The 19,715-nt window shown below is 35.1% G+C and overlaps 1 protein-coding gene across 1 annotated transcript in view; it reads right to left on the reverse strand.

Annotated features, from left to right (window-relative positions):
* The window catches only part of CPS1 (carbamoyl-phosphate synthase 1), a 122,904-nt gene extending 112,364 nt beyond the window's left edge, over positions 1-10,540 (reverse strand). The window contains exon 1 of the mRNA XM_029932930.1: positions 10,415-10,540. Within this exon, the coding sequence (XP_029788790.1) occupies positions 10,415-10,540 (126 nt within the window). The remainder of the gene's footprint in view (positions 1-10,414) is intronic.
* Between the last annotated feature and the right edge of the window lie 9,175 nt (positions 10,541-19,715).

Here is a 19,715-nt window from a genome sequence, read left to right on the forward strand (position 1 = left end):
CATTTCTATACCAAATCCTCAAATAGTTTATAACTAATAATCAGTCTGTTTTTATACACCTCTAAAAAATACTGCGGCTGCCATATTTTTATTGATATTGTTGCAGAGGTTACCATTAGTGCTGGTACAGTCTTGAAACTAAATAAAGATGTTAACTAATTTTGAGAATAATAACTAAGGATGACACATATACTTCAATTTTTCTCTCCTTTGAGACCATATGTTAAAGTAGCTCCCATTTTGTTTTGTTTCTATTTTAATCCTGGAATAATCCTTATATTTAAAAAATAAAGCATTAAACATTCATAAGCATGCCTTATAGAAGTAGGTCAACCTGTTTCTATCTTTTGGCTTTGTTATAATGAGACCCTGTTAAGACATAAACTGATGGTATATATAGTTATCTATGCTTATTAAAGTCTACATGCAATTTCACAAATCATATATATAGACGTAAATGATGAATGACTACTGTTCTGAGAAAGGTATCTTATTTCAAATAGAATTATGAAGCTTTGTTAGAAAAATAGGTTTGGAAACACTCACTGAGAACTCCACTTTGACCCCCTCCTCAAGTCTCATTAATAATAGTTTTCACATGATGTGTTAGGCACTGTTTCTAAAGCTATCAATGTATTTTCTCATCTAATTCTCACAAAAAACAGTGAGGTAGGTAATGTAAAAATCTCCATTTTATAGTAGAGCTAACTGAAGCTTAGAGGGATCAAGACCATTCCACTAGTAAATGGAAAAGCATCTTTTTCTGAATGTAATTAGTGTGATTTATAATCAACAGCCTTCTACTACTTTCTCATTTGCTCCACTTAGAGCCAACTAGAAAATTTCATCTTAAACTGAGTTATATATTACCCTTTTTCTTTTTCTGAGCTTACTTCTATTTCTTCTTTCCAATTTTTTAAAATGGGGATAAAAAGAAATTCAATTATGACTCACTTGAATTTATTTATAGGAGCTTTCTTTCAAAACTGCCATGGATAAACCACAACACACCCAGGTCAACCAAGAATCACCCATCTGTAAATCTGTAAATTGTCAAAGTGAAATGTCAAATCATTAGTTATATCCTGTAACTGCAGGAGAACCAAAATGCTTTGAGAACTTTTCACACTGAATTCTAGGCCCTTGAGTTCTCAAGTTCTCAAGACTGTTAGGACTGTACATGCTGTAAACATGGAAATGCATGTCTCAGTCCCCTTTCATGAAGGATGCCTGCTGCCTGGCTGCAAGGAGTGAGGTCAGTGGATGGGCATCAGCAATCAGATCCTTCAGGGTCTACCTGAGCTGCAGAAAGATGCCTTGCCACATGCCCTACATGGACAGCCCCATGCCCACACTGGTCATTGGCCCAGCCAGAAATTTGAAGGCCAAGGCCCAACATAGGAGACTCTGATGGACAAGAGCTTTCTGTCAGGTTGACCTAGGCTTTGTCAAATCTGCATCACACTTTACTTCTCTGCCCAAGCCTTTCCTCTAATAAATATCTGGCTCCCTAAATACCATGTCAGTGTCTGCTTCTGGAGAATCTAACTCATTATAGACATGTAAGCCAAATGAGTCTGGATAAGAATCCAAACGCTTTGGGGAGTCTCAAGAAATAAAGATCTACTTTTTATGGAAGTTCTAACCCATAAACTACTAGATGCATATGAAACACTGCAAGACACCTGAAAGATTTCCTTTCTTCATGTATCCCTAAAATATAAGAATTAGCCCTGATTTCAAGTGAATTTGACATAGCACTTAAAGACCTTTAAGTCAAGGTTCTTAGGCCAAGGCTAATGGTACCCCTAAGTTGCTCAATGTCCAGGGCTAGACATTTACTTTTGGGGAACTACTAAGCACAAGTTTACATGCAGCTGCCTAAAATAAAATTTATACCCACATACATATACACCTTGAACATATACTAACCTTGAACCAATGTTTGAATTGTGTCTGCAGTTAACATTATCTCCACCTCTTCAAAATTATATATTTTTCTATCCATGTAATTATGTTTACAAAATACATAAATAAGCCCCACCCTGACAAAGGGTTTGTAGCCAATGTGGATAGCAAGAAATATGCATTAAAACTAGTTCATGCTCCTAGTTTGATTTCTTTTAGTGTGGAGCATAGAGACATCGTGATTCTAGGAGACAGTTGGATTATAAAATAAGTAGTCAAAATTGTGTGTTCTTGTGACTTTATATGATTTTGAAGGATAAAGACTGAAATTAGTAGTCCCCATGTCCAATTAATTCTAAATATTATTTTTGTCTGAGAATTTATAGGAGGAACATCCATAAGAGTATAGACTTTCCCACACATAATATTTCCATATGCTAAAATGGAATTTTCCTGTGTACATGTAATTACCCCATTTTAATCTTTTATTTTACAATTGTATTTTTCTCTAAATTAAACTAAGTTATATAAATCTTTTTTTTTAAGTTGATTTATTTATTTTGAAAGAAGGAGAGAAAGCCAGTGTGAATAGGGGAGGGTTAGAGAGAGAGGGAGAGAGAGACTCCCAAACAGGCTCTGCATTGTCAGCATCGAGTCCTACACAGGGTTCAATTCCATGAAACAGTGAGATCATAACCTAAGCTGAAATCAAAAGCTGAACATTTAACTGACTGAGCCACCCAGGTGCCCCTGAATTACATAAATCTCTACATAAAACTTATTCTTGTATTACTTTTTAAATGGGACTTTTAGTAAACTGTGCAATCTTTGAGTGTCATACTTTCTAATATTTATAAGACCTAAGAATTCTTTCACAAATTGTAAGTAATTTCTGATGAAAATACATTTTTGTGAGGGAGCTTTCATATAAGTAGAAATTCCAACAAATTCTCTATTTGTTGGCTTGTCTGCCAAGGAAGTTGATACTGTTGCTTTATCATATAAAATGTTTTTTTAATGATCTCAAAACTGTGATGCTGTAAGCAGATGTGACATTTTCCCTAAACATCTCATCTCTTTAGGGCTTTTGTTTTTTCCTTAAAATTAAAATTCATTATAAATCTACATTTATGAGTCTATTTTCATTTCCTAGTAAGATGACCAAAACCGTATACCCTAATACTCTTCATTTGAAATCAGGTTTAAGAAAGCAGATGATCAAAAGCATTTTCCAGGATAAGAACAATACAACCACTATTAATGCAAGTCACACAGCTAAATTCTCCTTCAAAAGGCTTTGAAAATGTGTCCCTGGTGCTATGCTCAACTGATTTAGAGGGTGGAGGCACAGGAAATGACAGTCAAAATTGAAGCATAATTTATAATTTAACCTATAAAAGTTTATAAAAACCCAGTGTTCATTGCTGTTTTTAGGCTTTTCCTTTGCATTCAGTGTCATGTTATTAAAAGTCATCCAGTCATTGTTCGTTAATCATTCCACATCCTAACATCATTCTGGGCTAATTTTGAAGATATTGGGTCTTTTACTTTAAAGTATTTTTCTTTGAATCTATTAGTTTGAGACAGTGGAAAGAAGTCAAAATAAAACTTTTCTTAAAGTCTAAAATTGTTAATGGTAAACACGTATCACATTAGATTTCCACATATGCAAAGCTTACAGAACTATATGAGAAAAACAAATTGAAAATTGAAAAACAACATGTTTTGTTACAATACATGACAATACTTTGGTTGAAGTGGAAGAAATATCTCAACTATAAATGGCATTTCCTATTTGTAGAATTATTGGTAGAATTATTAATGGCTATATAAAGCAAGAATCCTTACTAATTCTTTATTTAAACAATCTGTTCTCAAAATGCACACAAAAAAAGAGAAAAAAGGAAAGACAAATGTATATATTTCATTCTATGTCGAGAATTAGAAGTACAGCATATAAATAGGCTCTTGCGATTTACAACATTCCAAAGCCAGGCTAGACAACTAACTATGGCTTCAAGTATATAAGTTTAGTAAAGGAAATGCCAAATTTAAAAAATCCATATGGAGTTTTTATTCTGACCATAGTTTCTACAGGTATATTTCACTTGCTGTACAGAACCAGAGATCCATGTGTCCTTGTGTTAACTCCAGCACTTACATATCCTTGAAATGGGCATAACTACATTGTTTCTTCTCCTGGGTGTGAGAACTTACCAGCAAAATATTCTGAATGTAAAGCCTCAAGCTAACTTACCAATAAGTTCCATAAAAAATGTGAATATAAAACATTATGGTTGCAATAATCCCCTTAAGCTAGTAGTAGAAATGAAAATGATTTACTCTGGGAATCTGACTGTATTGCTTTTGAATCATTTGTCTATGCAAATTATTTGTGTGTCAAAAAAAGTAGAAGCCCTATGTGTTTATTTCCATTTTCACCAAGGCCTGGAGCCATATAACATATTTGATTTCTGGCTTACCTGATGTTTCTTAGCTATTATTTTACATCAATACACATCCTCTCAAGAAATAAAATAAATCTGAACCAAACTTGGGAAAGGAAGAAGCTTAAAACCAGAATTTATTTCAGTTTATTATTGCATAAATAATATGGTAAAAGTCAAAATCTTAAAGTGTTCTTTATTGGTAAATTAAATCTTATTTTTCATTCTTAGAGTTGTACTATCAAAATGTGGATACTTAAAGTTCAGAATTAAGGCACAATTTCTATGTGTGGAATATTTAATGAGACTTCCTGAAGTTATAATGCCTACCACTTCGACAACTAAAAGTACCGTAGCAGTGGTGATCAATTAAGTCTTACAACATCCCAAGTTAATATCAGGCTATCTGTCTTCGGTTAAACATAAGCCAATGTTGGGGGAGGGGGGAAATCACAAGGTTAATTTACTTGAATACTTCTCTGTTCTGGACATTTGTAAACAAATGGGTCAGATTCAAAAGTAATTTTTATTCTAGTTATGTTTCTCATTTAAATAAAATACAGCATTTAGAAAAATCCCATTACAAAATATGTTCATTAAATGAAGGTTTATTAACAAGTACCTTAATGAGCATCTTTTATGTGGTAAAATTGTTCTGAATCTGTAAGGGATTTGCAATATTGTAAGCTAATTTTTACTTTATGGTAATACATTAATATGCTTTTACATTTAGTTCTAAATCACAGATGAAACTTATTCAGTAAAATTCTTAGTGCTACATCCACCCTATTGACTGAAGTTAGAACCTCACATTAGCTAATAATCTTTCTGTGAAATACAAAAGACTGATACATGTCATTCACAAAAAAAGAAAGAGAACAAAGGGTCTTAAAAATATTTTTATGAGTTGAATTCATTTAGACCAAATGAAAAAAATCAATTGTAAATTAGAGGTCACTCTGGCTGAGGAGTCCAAAACCAAGATGGATGCTGGCTCTTAGAGATTTCTTCCAATCCTCCATCACTATAAATACCCTAGAAAATACGAGTCACATCAAGGACATTGTCTTGCAGAGCAAACTCCTGAAGTCTTGAAGTGGGCTCTGGCATGACTGTCGCTTAAGAGATATTGAAAACTGTCCACTAAATCCCCAGCCTTTGGTACAAGTCAGAAATGTGAAGAAGGTTTAATGAAGACGGGAGGGCAAAAGACGGTTCTCTATTTCCATAATAATAGAACCTAAATTCACTTCTACACCATTAGTAATTCTGCTAAGCACAGTTGGGTGGAAACTCAAGTCTCGATCAGCCAAAGAAGGAAGCAGGAGGCCAAGACTGGTGCCATTTCTACAGGCATTTCCCCTGCCAGATCTCTTAGCTCCCTACCCAGGTGTGGGATGCAGATAAAATAAACTAGGTGTCTATCAGGTAACATGGAAGGAAGCACATCATGGCTCTGCTAGTGATGGCCTACTTCAGTGGTCCACCTTTGGTGTCTTACTTGCCCTACCATCATCTTGGTCCTGTTTGGCTTCAGTTTTTTCAACAGTTTTATGCCAAGAAGCTCAAAATGACAAGGCACTATTGATGACTAACAAATGAGTCTATACTTTAGAAAGGAGTCAGTGAGCGGGGCTCGGGGGGGAGGGTAGATATAAAAAGTAGAGTACAAAAACAAAAATGTTTAGAAGGGAGGCTATCTTCTAACTAATGAAATATTATCCACCTAGGGGTGCCTGGGTGGCTCAGTCGGTTAAGCGTCCGACTTCACCTCTGGTCATGATCTCGCAGTTTGTGGGTTCGAGCCCCGCATCAGGTTCTGTGCTGACTACTCAGAGCCTGAGACTGTTTCAGATTCTGTGTCTCCCTCTCTCTCTGCCCCTTCCTTGTCCACACTCTGTCTCTCTGTCTCAAAAATAAACATTAAAAAAATTTTTAAGAAATATTATCCACCTAAAATATATAAAGTTGATTATCACCCAGACTAATTCTTCAACTATTCATCTGGGATTGAAATATACTCTATTATTTCAAAAATTTGCATCATCATGGATAAAAGCCCTAAAACATATCTGTATGTAGTAAAAGTCTAATGAAAAAGTTATTCTTAAAAGTGTTCGATAACTCTGCCCCTACCCCCATCTCTAATATGTACAAAGAGGCTCCAATACAATAACAAACTCGACCTCCTGGGAATGTCTTTAAAGCTATTACAATATAGCTAAATGATTCTAATTGTAAGACTTTTTGTAGTTGCCAATTTCTAATCAAATGGCAATAGCTCTTCAAGATTGAGCTAAATAGGTAGTTTCATGTTAAAATCAGAATATAAAATCTTACAAAATGAAACCCATTCAAAAGGAATAATGACTCCTAGGTCTCAATGGTATCTGAAGTACCAGAGAGAAGGACACTTGGACTGTTAGGTTCCTGGCTTAATTGTAACACAGGTCACCATTTTTAAAAACAAGTAGGTTAATGTTAGAAGTAGTACCTATTAAACCCTTTTCTATTCATGGGGAACTTAACCTTTTCAATTTAAAACATTTGATTTCCAAATTCATTTGCAAGTTAAAATAAAACTATTTAGTCTTGGGAACATTCCAAGACTTGTGAATTCAGAATTCTTTAATTTATAAGTTTCTTCAAATCAGAGACTATCTGCTTACCATCCATTTATTTTCACTTATTATTCTTCCTATTTATACTTCCAGGATAGAAGCTTGATATAGGATATTAGAATGTTTATCCTGACTGTTGGAATTGAATTGAAAATACTGAAAAAAGATTATTTGCTATAAGAAATATCTTCCTAGAGATATGTTTAATATTAAGGCAAAGGTGAAAAAAATCATTCATTATAAATATTTGAAAATTTTCATCAGATATAAATATTTGAAAATTTTCATTAGATATCTTGTCACTGTAATAATTTGTAGTCCATGAAAAACATGAAGCAGCTCCAATCTGGCTACTAAGTCTTTCTACTAAAATATAGAGGACAAAATGTTTTTAAGCATTCAAGGTTTGCTTTTATGGTATTTTATAGATTTTTATGCACTGATCATGCATGATGGTCACATAATCTTTTGAGTAAGTCAAGAAGTGTTTCTACACTACAGATAACAAAATTTGGGCTCAAAGAGGATAGGTGAATTGACCAAGTTCAAAGCATTGATAAATGGACAAAAAGGGTTAGAATCCAGATATTTTTATTTCCCTTCCAGTGTGTTTTCCATAACACAGCTACAACAGGCTGAATATAAATAAGGAGCACTTAACATTTTCAATTCTAGTAGAAAAAGATTATGGTCTCTAACATTACTGTATGATATGGCTGTTGATCATGTATGTCCTTGATATCTAATTCCTTTAAAGGTACAGCACCTTGAAATTCTTTCTTCTTCCCTCTAAGTGAAAGAAAACTATGTCTATTGGCAAGGTACACTTTGTAAATATTGGCCACAAACAAATACGCAAGGAAGGGCCACATAAAAGTACAAGTGCGTCACTGCTGTCGTCAAACCCACGGTTACCAATGCAAGAAGGAAAGTGACCTCCACAGCCTTTGAAAAGGCAACCAATTAATAGGGCAATGCTTATAGACCTGACCGCAGGGTGTCTTCTACCATCCATTTACCAGCTATAACTAGCTATATTACCACCAACTGTTGGTGACTTTTCTCACTGGCCTTCACTGACCATTAAGTAACTGCATCCTAGTAAGTTGTACTATCTTTAAAATATGATATCCATCTAAAAAGAGTAAATTTGGATATAACTTTTTTTAACATTTATGTATTTTTTTTGAGAGAAAGACAGGGAGAGTATGAGAGGGGGAGGGGCACACAGAGAGGGAAAGCAAGGATTCCAAGCAGGCTCCATGCTGTGTGCACAGAGCTAGATACGGGGCTCAAACTCATGAACTGTGAGATTATGACCTGAGCTGAAGTTGGATGCTCAACTGACCAAGCCACTCAGGCGCCTCTGAATATAACTTTTAAAAGAGAGTTGAGTTTTAAAACAAAAGGCAGGACGAAAAAGTAGGTAGAGGACTGTTTCAAAATAAGTGAATAAAACACAAGCCCCCTTGGACTGCTGTACAGAATTTTAATTCACTATTGTGAAGTTCAAGAACTTCTATTTTTCATGCCTGGCTTTCCTCCAAAACTCTGGCCAGAAATGGCTGAGTGTGAGTAATGATTTTTACATCATGAAATGATGGCTTATTCCTCCTACAAATTTGTCATTCTTAGCTGTGAACTTTGGCAGACCTTTAAAACAGATCTGCCACTGGGAACTAGAAGGACGACTTTCCCTGTAGTCTATCCACATAATTAAATAATTTTGTTGTGGGTGTGGGTGTGGGTGTACAGATCACTTATTAAGATCATGGAGAACTAGCTTCTAATCTTAGTCATATCTATGCTATTTTAAGTAGTTGTTCAATTTCTCTGTGTCTGGTCTCTGATGGAGATATGCCTATCCCTGCCCACCTGTTTTTATAAGAAGAAAAAGATACTCCGAGGGACACAACTTTGTAGTCTTAGGAGACCCATCTGACTTTAAGTGGTATTATTTTCATTACCATCTATTCTCTCTGCAGTGATATACGAATGCCCTCGAGGTATTACTAACACTGAGCTAAAACCAATATTTGCTCTCAGAGTTTATATCTAGTCACTGTGGCTTTGATGAGGGTTTAGAACATATCTCCTTTATGACTCTCTTGTTGCAATTAAGTGGAATCCAAGACAATGGTCATTTCTGGGTTTCTTAATTTAAAATGGTAGCTTCTGGTACTTTCTCCTGAGATCTTGTGTTCTCGCTTTTTCTCTCTCCGTCTCTCTCTCTCCTTTCTTTCTCTCTCCCTCACCCTCCTCACCTCTGTTTCTGTCTCCCTCTCCTTTTCCTTTTACTTCTATTCTTTCCCCACCCTGTCACCACCAGAGGTGACACAAGGATCTACAGGCACTGTTTAGCCCCATAGATTCCACTTGGAGCTAAAATCCTGTTCAATCCTGACTGGAGCAATCTATGCAGTAGAAATTGTGGGAGCATTGGAGGAGTTTTAGTCAACCCAGCGAGCACGCAAAGTATTAGCAGAACACTCAAAACCATTAGAACCTATTTTTACCTCAACAGATAGAGGTTGTTTTGTTTTTTCTACTTCACTTCTTATAGCTCTTACTACTAAAGAAGCAATCTATTTAAAGCTACCGTGATCACTTAAACTTTATATTCACTAAAAAATAATTTTCATTGGCAAAGTTCCCAGCGAATAATTTCAGATTTCTCTGGTAATAAATGACTCCATAAAATTATAGGAAGGAACAGAAGTTCCTACTGGAATTTCATAATCCAATGGGGGGTGGGGTAGGGAAGAACACTTAAAGTTCTCTTCCTGGACCTGCTCCTCAGTTATAGAGACATTCAGAGAGACAGAATTATCAGCTGCTAATTGCTTCAATGTCTTAATCTGCAAAATAAAAATAATAAATTTGGACTTCTAAAAGAAGGGCTAAGAGGGAAAAGGAAAAAGCAAAGACAATGTCTACATCATGATTAACAAATATCAGAATTATGTAGAAATTATCCTTCTACATTTTTTCCTAAAAAATGACATTATGACATTTCAGAAGAAAAAACTTTACAGTGAGCCAATAAAGACTAGCTTAACACATTACCTACTGTGTTGTGGCTCATGGACATATAAGCACCTTCATGTTGATCCCAAATTGTATGCAGTGCTTTCTGGGCACAGGCAGAGCCCTGTTGCCTTTAAAAATAATTGCTTTCTAATCAGAATACTTAACATGTTACACACTCACAAGAATTGTGACCTTTCTTTATGCTGGGTAAAAATTGCCATCATTTTACTCAGAGCAGTTGAACATTTACTAAACTGGTAGGTTCAATGATAAAGACAATAGTAATAAATTAGCACTTCAGAACTGCAGGCAAATCTGTATTTGCTTCCTAAGTGACACCTTTGCCTCATGCTAAATAAACTACACCCCATACGATTTTATCAGAAACAAAAAGTAGGGAACTGTTACCTTGACAGAAAGGAGCCTGATGCCAGGTCTTGAAATTTTCCATTGATGATGCACAGGTGCATTGGTAAAGCCAAAACCAGTCTTCAGGGTCTTCACCACTTTGCAAGCTGTCAAAATCCTCGTCATTTTGAAGGTGTTGATTTGTGACTAAAATTAAATGAAATTACATATATTTATGAGAATTTTGTTAGAAGATTTTTTAAAATTAATGTGAAAGAAAGGTGGGGGGGTGCAGTCCAATGTTTAAGGCTGACTGCACAGAAATCCTTGAATTTCCATTCATTCTGTCATTAAATGTCTTCAGCCACTGCTCCTCCTTCTCTTAACCCCGCCTCCTGAGGTAATGTCCAGAGATGTTCCATGGACATGTAATACAAATTGCAAAACATCAAACACTACCTTCTCGTGCTGAGATAATGCTAGTGTTGTAGAAAACCAGTCATCCATCAAAGGAACTGCTTATGCAGCTGAATAGAATGACCTAGACACAGTGGATAACCTTAGGAATCTCACCCTAAAGAGCAATAACTTTCTAATAATGCCAGAGATCAAAGGCTTTTACTAGTGTTAGATGGGATGCCTAATTTGCCTCAAAAGAGATTTTGGATTCCCAAAGAAAGCTGAAGAATTGCCATTTTCTGCTTAGAGAAAAGGAGGGGTATGCCACCACAGATAGTAAAATGACAACACAAGAAACCTTTCTGCATGAATGTAGGTCGTTTTTTTTGAGTTAATTAAGTAGTATATTGCATTCCTACTATTGCGTTGTTTTGTATTTTGCATTTTAAAACAGTCAGTAATGTGAAGTAAAACACAACTGGAGCAAAGTAGACTATATCTTAAGATTTATAAGATTTATAGGAGTCTGAAACAAGGGCAATCATTGATTTTCATAGAAGAACTGGTCCTAAGCCAAGATATTTTTAGTTTTTAAAATGTTACATATAAAATTCTCAAAACTTGAGTATTTTTGCTTCAACTAAGTCAAAATTGACTTATGTAGCCCTTCAATCCCATGTTTAATCAGGCAGGCAAAGCGTCTCATAGGCTTGTGGAGGTGCTCAGGTAAGTCATGTGCCTGTGTGGATCAAGAAGCACTGCCGCATCATCTCTTGGTGTCTTTGCAAATGAGGCCAAGAAATGAAAGCTCCCTCCGTGTGCTTCCTGTAGTGGAAAAGATGACCCAGAATGGCACAGAGTGTGAACTGCACACGTGGAGGATGGGTGCTGGAACTGGGGAAGTGAGGACCACTTTGTTGTTGTTGTTGTTGTTGTTTAAGAAACAAAGTTTAAACTGAGTCTTCTGTCTTACTTAATGTCTTTTATATAAACATTTTCTAAAACCAAAGTATTTCATGGCTTCTGGTGATAGAAAACTGAAAAAAAAATAGTCTCAATCTAGTGTACGTAAGTAATTAATAAAATAGATAGTTATGATAGTATATCCAAATGCAATGGAGAAAGAAAGAAAGAGAGAGAAAGAAAGAAAAAAGAAGGCAGGAAGGAAGAAAGGAGAAGGGAAGGAAGAGAAGAGAAGAGAAGAGAAGAGAAGAGAAGAGAAGAGAAGAGAAGAGAAGAGAAGAGAAGAGAAGAGAAGAGAAAAGGAAAAAAAGAAAAGAAAAGAAAAAAGACTCCTTTGTGTATGTCCAGTAAAATTTAAGCCTGTGACTATGTGATCCTGAACTATGTGATCCTGAAGAATGAATAAGAGCTCACCAAATGGATGAAAGGGGTAAGAAACAGAAGGAACAGCATTAGCAACAGCAGAGACACATGACAATCATATGCTTATGAAAAAAGAAGTTTAACCAGTCTGATAAAAGCCTAGTTGCAGGTGGAGAAATGAACAGGAATCAAAACATGGAAGAATTGTGTGCCTTAAGATGGTTGGTCTTAATCCATAAATACTGTTCATGGTAGTCATAGAAGTGTTTTGAACAAAGATGAAATATATGTGAAAGATCGTGGAAATTAATTGGAGGAGGTTGAAACTGGCAGAAGGAAAACTCTCAACTCTAAGTACAAAGAACTTAGAATCAGTACTTACTGGTTTAGTCTCATTCTAAATTAGGCCTCGGTGTCATATATACATATATATGGTGAGATATACATATAATATACATATATATGTATGCATACATACATATATATGTACACACTATATAAACATCCCTTGTGTGTCTATCTATCTATCTGTCTATCTGGACACCTCTCGTCTGTCTGTCACTATATCTATCTATCTATCTATCTATATATATATATATATATATAGAGAGAGAGAGAGAGAGAGAGAGAGAGAGATTGATTTATGAGATTTATTTTTCCCTAATTAGAAAAATGACATGTGTTTACATTGATTATGGACAAATTTTTAAATGCAAAATAAATTTAAATTATTCATAGTCTCATTACCCAGAGGTACTCATGCAGTAAACATTGTAGTATATTTTCTCCCTTCTTTTCCTGCACTTTGATTGAACATGACAGTTGGGGTACTGAGGACTCCAAAATTTGAAAAAGGAAAAGACAGTAGTAAGTAGCTTCTCAGCCTTTTGTAAGAGTTAACCAAAATCTTGATCAACTAAACATGGTTTTCCAGAGAGATGTCTACAATTTTAATATATAATCCCATGACTCTAAAGTCTAAAGAAAAATGTAGGTCTGAGAGTTGTACCGGGCTTTCATTTGGGTCAGTAAAAGGCCCTGGATATGGTCCATATTTCCAGTTATCAAAATGAAAGAGAAAAGGCAGAAGATTTAGAAAATTTTGTTAATTATTCTGAATTAGAGACTTAGAAAATCTATCCATCCTGGGGCACCTGGGTGGCTCAGGGGGTTGAGAATCCAACTTCAGCTCAGGTCATAATCTCACGATCCATGGTTCAAGCCCTGCATCAGGCTCCGTGCTGACAGCTCAGATCCTGGAGCCTGTTTCAACTTCTGTGTCTCCCTCTCTCTCTGCCCCTCCCCAGCTCATGTTCTGTCTCTATCTCTCAAAAATAAATAAACATTCAAAAATTTTAGAAAAAAGAAAGAAAATCCATCCATCCTGATTCTACAATCATCCTGGGAATTAGAAAGACCAATAAATAAAATGACAAGTAATTTCAGATTTGAGTGTTCAAGACAGACCGAAATCTATAGCCAAACTGAAAAAAAAAAAAGAAAAAAGATTGTTAGTCAGGGAGTTTACATCAGGATAGATCAAAGGAGTGAGATGATAAGAGGTGATTCGTAGCAAACATTAAAGCCAAAGATTAAAAATTTAGGGAACTATTATACTTTTATGAAAGACATTTTTTCAAAGCATTTCAAAAGAATGTATTTTTCAGGTTGGAATGATGTTTTTTTGTTTCCCATAGCATTTAACATGGCCCTTGCCTCACGTAAACTATCCGCACATAACTAAGCAGGGTGACAGGTGCACCTGCATGAACGGACAGCAACCTGGGGACATCTGTGCAAGATGGTGTATGACCCAGGATACAAATCCTTGAATCCTAGGAGTCACTCAATAAAACAATTTTTTTGGATAAATTTAGCCCATCTTCTCTACTGATACATTTATCATAGTTATCACTGTTTACAGCTCTGGGCTACTTTCCCCTGCACAATCTCATATAAAAAATTAAAAATTATTAAAAACAAAACATTTCTTGATTTTGTTATATTTTAATACTTGAACATTTTTATCTAATTCTGAGAAAGTATTTTATTTTTTCTATAAATTGGAAAATGCCATATGTGTATATATATATCTCACACACATATATATATATATATGTGTGTGAGATGTATATGAGAGAGAGATGAGAAAGGAAAGGAGAGGGGAAGAGAGAGAGAAAAGTATTCTTAACTAGTATAATAATTTAAAAGAAATAATAATAATAATAATAATAATAATAATAAAAGGAATGGAAGCATTCAGCCTTCCAAATCCCTAAGAGCATGTAATTGGATAAATTTGGCATTCAGATATCTGGTATTGAACATGCTATTATATCAAGTACTAAGTGATATTTATTTTCAATTAATATTTTTTAAAATTTTTGAATATGAAAATACTAGTTCATTCCCCAAACATAACTTCTGTTAACACTTCAGTGTACCTTCTTCTAGCATTTATTCCTATTTACAGGTCATAGTTTTAAAGCTGTGATCAACTTGCATTATGCTTTTGTGAGGTAATATTATATCAAGAGTATATTTAATGTTATTACATGTTCTTTTAAAACATTAATTGATGGGGGCCTGGGTGGCTCAGTCGGTTAAGCCTCCGACTTCAGCTCAGGTCAGATCCCACGTTCGTGGGTTCAATCCCCGCGTCAGGCTCTGTGCTGACAGCTAGCTCAGAGCCTGGAGCCTGCTTCCGGTTCTGTGTCTCCTTCACTCTCTGCCCCTCCCCCTCTCATGCTCTGTCTCTGTCTGTATCAAAAATAAATAAAACATTAAAAAATAAAAATAAAAAAAATAAACCTTTAAAACATTAATTGAGGGCGCCTGGGTGGCTCAGTCAGTTAAGCACCCCACTCTTGGTTTTGGCTCAGCTCATGATCTCACATAAGTTCAAGCCCAGCACTGGGCTCTGTGGCCACAGCATAAAGCCTGCTTAAGATCCTCTCTCTCCCTCTCTCTCTCTGCCCCTCCCCTGCTCATGCTCTTTCTCTCTCAAAATAAATAAATAATAACCTTAAAAAAAAACTTGTTAAAAAAACAATCCTAATTGAGAGAGGTATAAAATATTTGATTTTCATGGCTTCTATTTTTGTTACAAGGCATAACAATATTGGTATTTTTTATCAATATTGCCAAATTTCTCTCCAAAGACAGTGGACCCATCTACATACCGACTGCAGTACATGAGTGTCCTTCTCAATGCATTCTGCCAATAGTAGGCATTATCTTTCATTTGCTCATCCAAAGACAGAAAATAGCATTTTGTTTTCATTTTAATTTTAAATTACTAGTGAGGTCAAAAACTTCCATGTGCTTTTTACAAGTACTATTTCTTCTTTTTTACCTTTTTTCCTTCCCATTAATAAGTTCATTCACATCAATGATCAGAAAAACTTCTTAAAAGGAAACATAAAGTAACACTGATTGACAGCCTATAATAGTATTTGGACTAATTTCAAATATTGTCTTCATTTGGATGATCCATTGACATAAACAAGGGGAAATCGGCTACAAACCAAAAAAAAAAAAAAAAAAAAAAAAAAATGAGCCACAGCTCATCCTTGAGAACAAAGGCCTCAAGTTTTAGAACATAGAGAAAATAACAGTACTAAGTCTTTCTTAAAAAATAGAGAAACTGCCTATTGCCCTCTTGAAGTGTGTCTTATTAGGTAATGAATCAAAAGCAATTCTAATAAAATGATGCATCTGTCAAAAAGTCTTTAAAAAAACAAGTATGCAAGAGGTTCTTCTGGAAAAATGATTGAGTAAATGAATGGATTCCTATGTACTGAGTTCCTACTTGATAATTAGGATGATTTAAGCAGAAACAAAATTATGTCCATGAATATAAGAGGAAATAAGGATGTGCAGGAATAGGGGAAAAGAACCATCAATTAAGAATTCCACAAGGCTGTGTTGAAGAGAGAAAATTAAAGCAAGAGGCAAAGTATGTCTCCAGAGAAAACAAATTCAGAGTAAAAGAAGATGAAGTAACACCCTCGAAAAGAGAAAGTTCTGTTTTGTGTTTGAGCAGTGATGCCAGAAAGTAGAATATAAAAGGGAGAAATGATTATGTTTCAATTCTGATTTTTATTAGCCTAAAATAACCAAGAACACTATCACAAGCAAAGATGTGGACACTTTCTTGAAAGACACCTTCTTGAGGCACCTGGGTGGCTCAGTTGGTTAAGTGTCCAACTTTAGCACAGGTCCTGATTTTCTGGTTCATGGGTTCAAGTCCTGCATCACAGCCTGGATCCTGTTTCAGATTCTCTCTCTCTCTCTCTCTCTCTCTCTCTCTCTCTGCCTCTCCCCTACTCATGCTCTGTTACTCTCTGTCTCAAAATTAAATAAACTATATAAAAAATTTTTTTAAAAAGACACGTTCAAGAAAGAGATGCAGATTTGTTTCCTGCATAGAAGGCAAATATTTTCTCCCATCACAAAAATGAGAACAAATTGGTAGGCAAAATAAAGTTTGGCCATGGAGAAGATTTATCAGTAATGACAATAGACAGATACTACGTATTTAGATGACAGAGTCTTGAAAATATCAGATGTCTCAGGAAATCCAATCAAGTGAGACATTCATTGAGATCCAACTGGCATTTAAAGGGATAGAACGTGAGGAACCAGTTTTCATGAATGTCCTTATCAATCTAACATTTGATAACATAAAAATTAAAGTGACACACAGGAAGCGCAAAATCAAGCTGGAAGAGAGACTTCATAAAAATGGTGTCACACTTAAAATCCAAGGCCCATGGGATTTCTATCCTAGGATAATAAAAAAGCTATCATGTATGAGACCCCACTGGAGAGCCCCTTAAAAAGAATAGGTTCATCTCTGGAAGTAACGCATATTTATAAAGACTAAATCTTGTCATACTAATTTCTACCTTTAAGAAAAGAGGTATAACTCCTAGACTAACTAGAAATGTTAGATGCAATCTACCTTCATTCAAGAGCATAGAGCACATATTCTAGACACGTCTGCTGGAGAACATGCATAAATGTAACAAGACATAGTGAATGAGCCAGTGAATAGACCAAGCTTTTGATGTATTTGTAGGATGAGAATACAGTGGACAATGACTTAGAAAGTTGATTCAGAATTCACAGTGACCTTGGCAAATTGAAGACACAGTCAAACACAAACAGAGTAAAGTGCAGGCAAACTGAGGACAAGTGTAAGTCCATCCAAAAAGAAGGAGAAAAACAAACTGCAAATACAAACTATAGAGGAGTGATTATACATTATATATTACATGGAAATAGGCCAAAAAGCATCTGTAACAGCCATAGAGCATAGCAGGCTGCCCAAAGTTAGTTAGAGTAAGTTGTTATTATAAAGCCATGCATAACAGAATTTAGAGTGAGATTTAAGAAGAGAAACTCAAAGTTCACTACAAAGTTAAATATTAAATAACTTAAAATACTAAAAATGCGATTTTGACAGTAAGATAACTATTAAATTGAATAGCATGTCATGCAGGATTCCTAATAAAAATTTCCAACCTTCTTGAAAGTCCCGAAAAAAAAAAAAGGCAATTGTTGGTTAATAAATAAGAAAACTTCTACAACAGAAGTTAAAACATTGGAATTTGTAACTACAATATATTAGCATATACTTAAATCTACGTAGAAAGATATATACACCACTTGCTATTATAACAGTAAGTGTAAATAGGTATTTAAATAAATCCATTTTAATAGCTCCAGTGATGATAAATATGACCCTGCGTGAAAGTCCATTATATTGGAATGACAAAAGTACTTGCCATTTGTGGATCACCTACTAAGTGCTGAGCTAGGTATTTGGCATTATTTGCTAATCTTAAAAGCAATCTCTGTACTGAACATAGGTAACATCAACCTTATTTCACAAAGCTGGTAAGTCACAGAAAGTTAAGTAGCTTGCCCAATATCACACAGCTAATAAGCTACAAAGCCAAGATCAAAACTCAGCTCTTAGCCAACGTCCCTCCTCTCTCCAGCATGTCTATTATATCTAGGAAAAACAGAGGCAACAATATGAAATGACTTAGAAAGAGGAGGAACATTAAGATCCAATTTCATAGGAAGAATATATGATTATAGAGGTAGCAATGCTCAGAAATACTATGGCATGACCTGGAAATTAGTAAACGACTTTAGTAAAAACTAAATAATGAGAAAAAGCTATCCACAACTTCTCTGATTTATTATTATGTTTAAAATGAAAACAAGAGGAGCACCTGGGTGGCTCAGTCAGCTAAGCATCTGACTTTGGCTCAGGCCATGATCTCATGGTTTTGTGAGTTCGAGCATCAGGCTCTGTGCTGACAGCTGAGAGCCTGGAGCCTGCTTCGGATTCTGTGTTTCACCTCCCTCTCCCTCTCCCTCTCCCTCTCTCTCTCCCCCTCTCTCTCTCTCTTTCTCCCTCCCTCCCCCTTCTCCCACTTGTGCTCACTCACTCTCTCTTTCTCTCAATAAATAAACTTAAAAATGTTTTAAATAATTTAAAAAATGAAGAAGGTAACATGGAAGTAAAACTATTCATTTTTTGTTCCAGTAATCGACCTGGTAGAACCAATTGGCCGGGGAGCCACACTTCTAGCTGGCTAACTGATTAAGCTGGACTCACATAAAATAGCAAAAGATATCTTACATTTTTCTATCTTACATCCTATTGTTTGACGTTACTTATTCCAGAACCTGGATGATTTAAGGCCATTGAATTTTTGCTTATAGGAAAAGTCTAGAATTGCTAAAAGAATAATAAATTCAGGAAGTATTTACTGAACATTTTCCATGTATCAGGCACTGTATATGAGGAAACAGTATTCTTTTATGCAGAAAGATAATTCATGAGAAATTGAAAATTTTTTTTAATTTTTGAAATTTTATTGCCTAAATTCTCATCAGACAAACAGAATATAAAAAAGTATGTAGATAGGTGGTTAGATATAGCTGAAAGGGATCTCTAAAATAATCTTTTCAATTCCTTTATTTTATTGATATAAGAAATAAATATCTAAATAAGCCAAAGCCATCTCATTATTTTGAGTTATTTAATACTAGAGCTAAAGCCTTTAGTAGAAATTGCTGTAGAAACATATATTTTGAACAATTACTACATTTTAAATAAAAATGATTTTGTAAATGATGGCACAATTTGTGAAACAAACTACATAAATTATGTCAGTCAAACTTTACACTTAATGTTGGCTTAACACTTCTTAAAATTTGGCCTAAACATGGCTGCAGCATAAATTTTATAAAATAAAATGACCGAATCATCAGGCAACTATTATTCTAAAGAGTGAAATATTTCTAATTGCACAATAATTATCATTGCATTGAAATCATCTTCTAATGTGCTGAACAGAACAAACAGCTCTGACAGTCTTGTTTTCTTAACATTTGCTGAGGGTAAACACAAGTGATTTTGCAAGGCTCTAAAGAGCAATCTGGGCCATGAGGAGGGGTTATCCATGGTAATCCAGGTCATGTGCTAGGTGAGTATTGGACCCTCTTTAAATTCAACATTTTTGAGAATCACAAAGAAGCAAGTTGTGCAACATGTCTTGAAGTTACCGACTTCATGAAGTAAAGCACGGCAGATTACATTGGAATGATGTAG

Source organism: Suricata suricatta, chromosome 3, assembly GCF_006229205.1.
Source record: "Suricata suricatta isolate VVHF042 chromosome 3, meerkat_22Aug2017_6uvM2_HiC, whole genome shotgun sequence".
Taxonomy (NCBI): Eukaryota; Metazoa; Chordata; class Mammalia; order Carnivora; family Herpestidae; genus Suricata; species Suricata suricatta.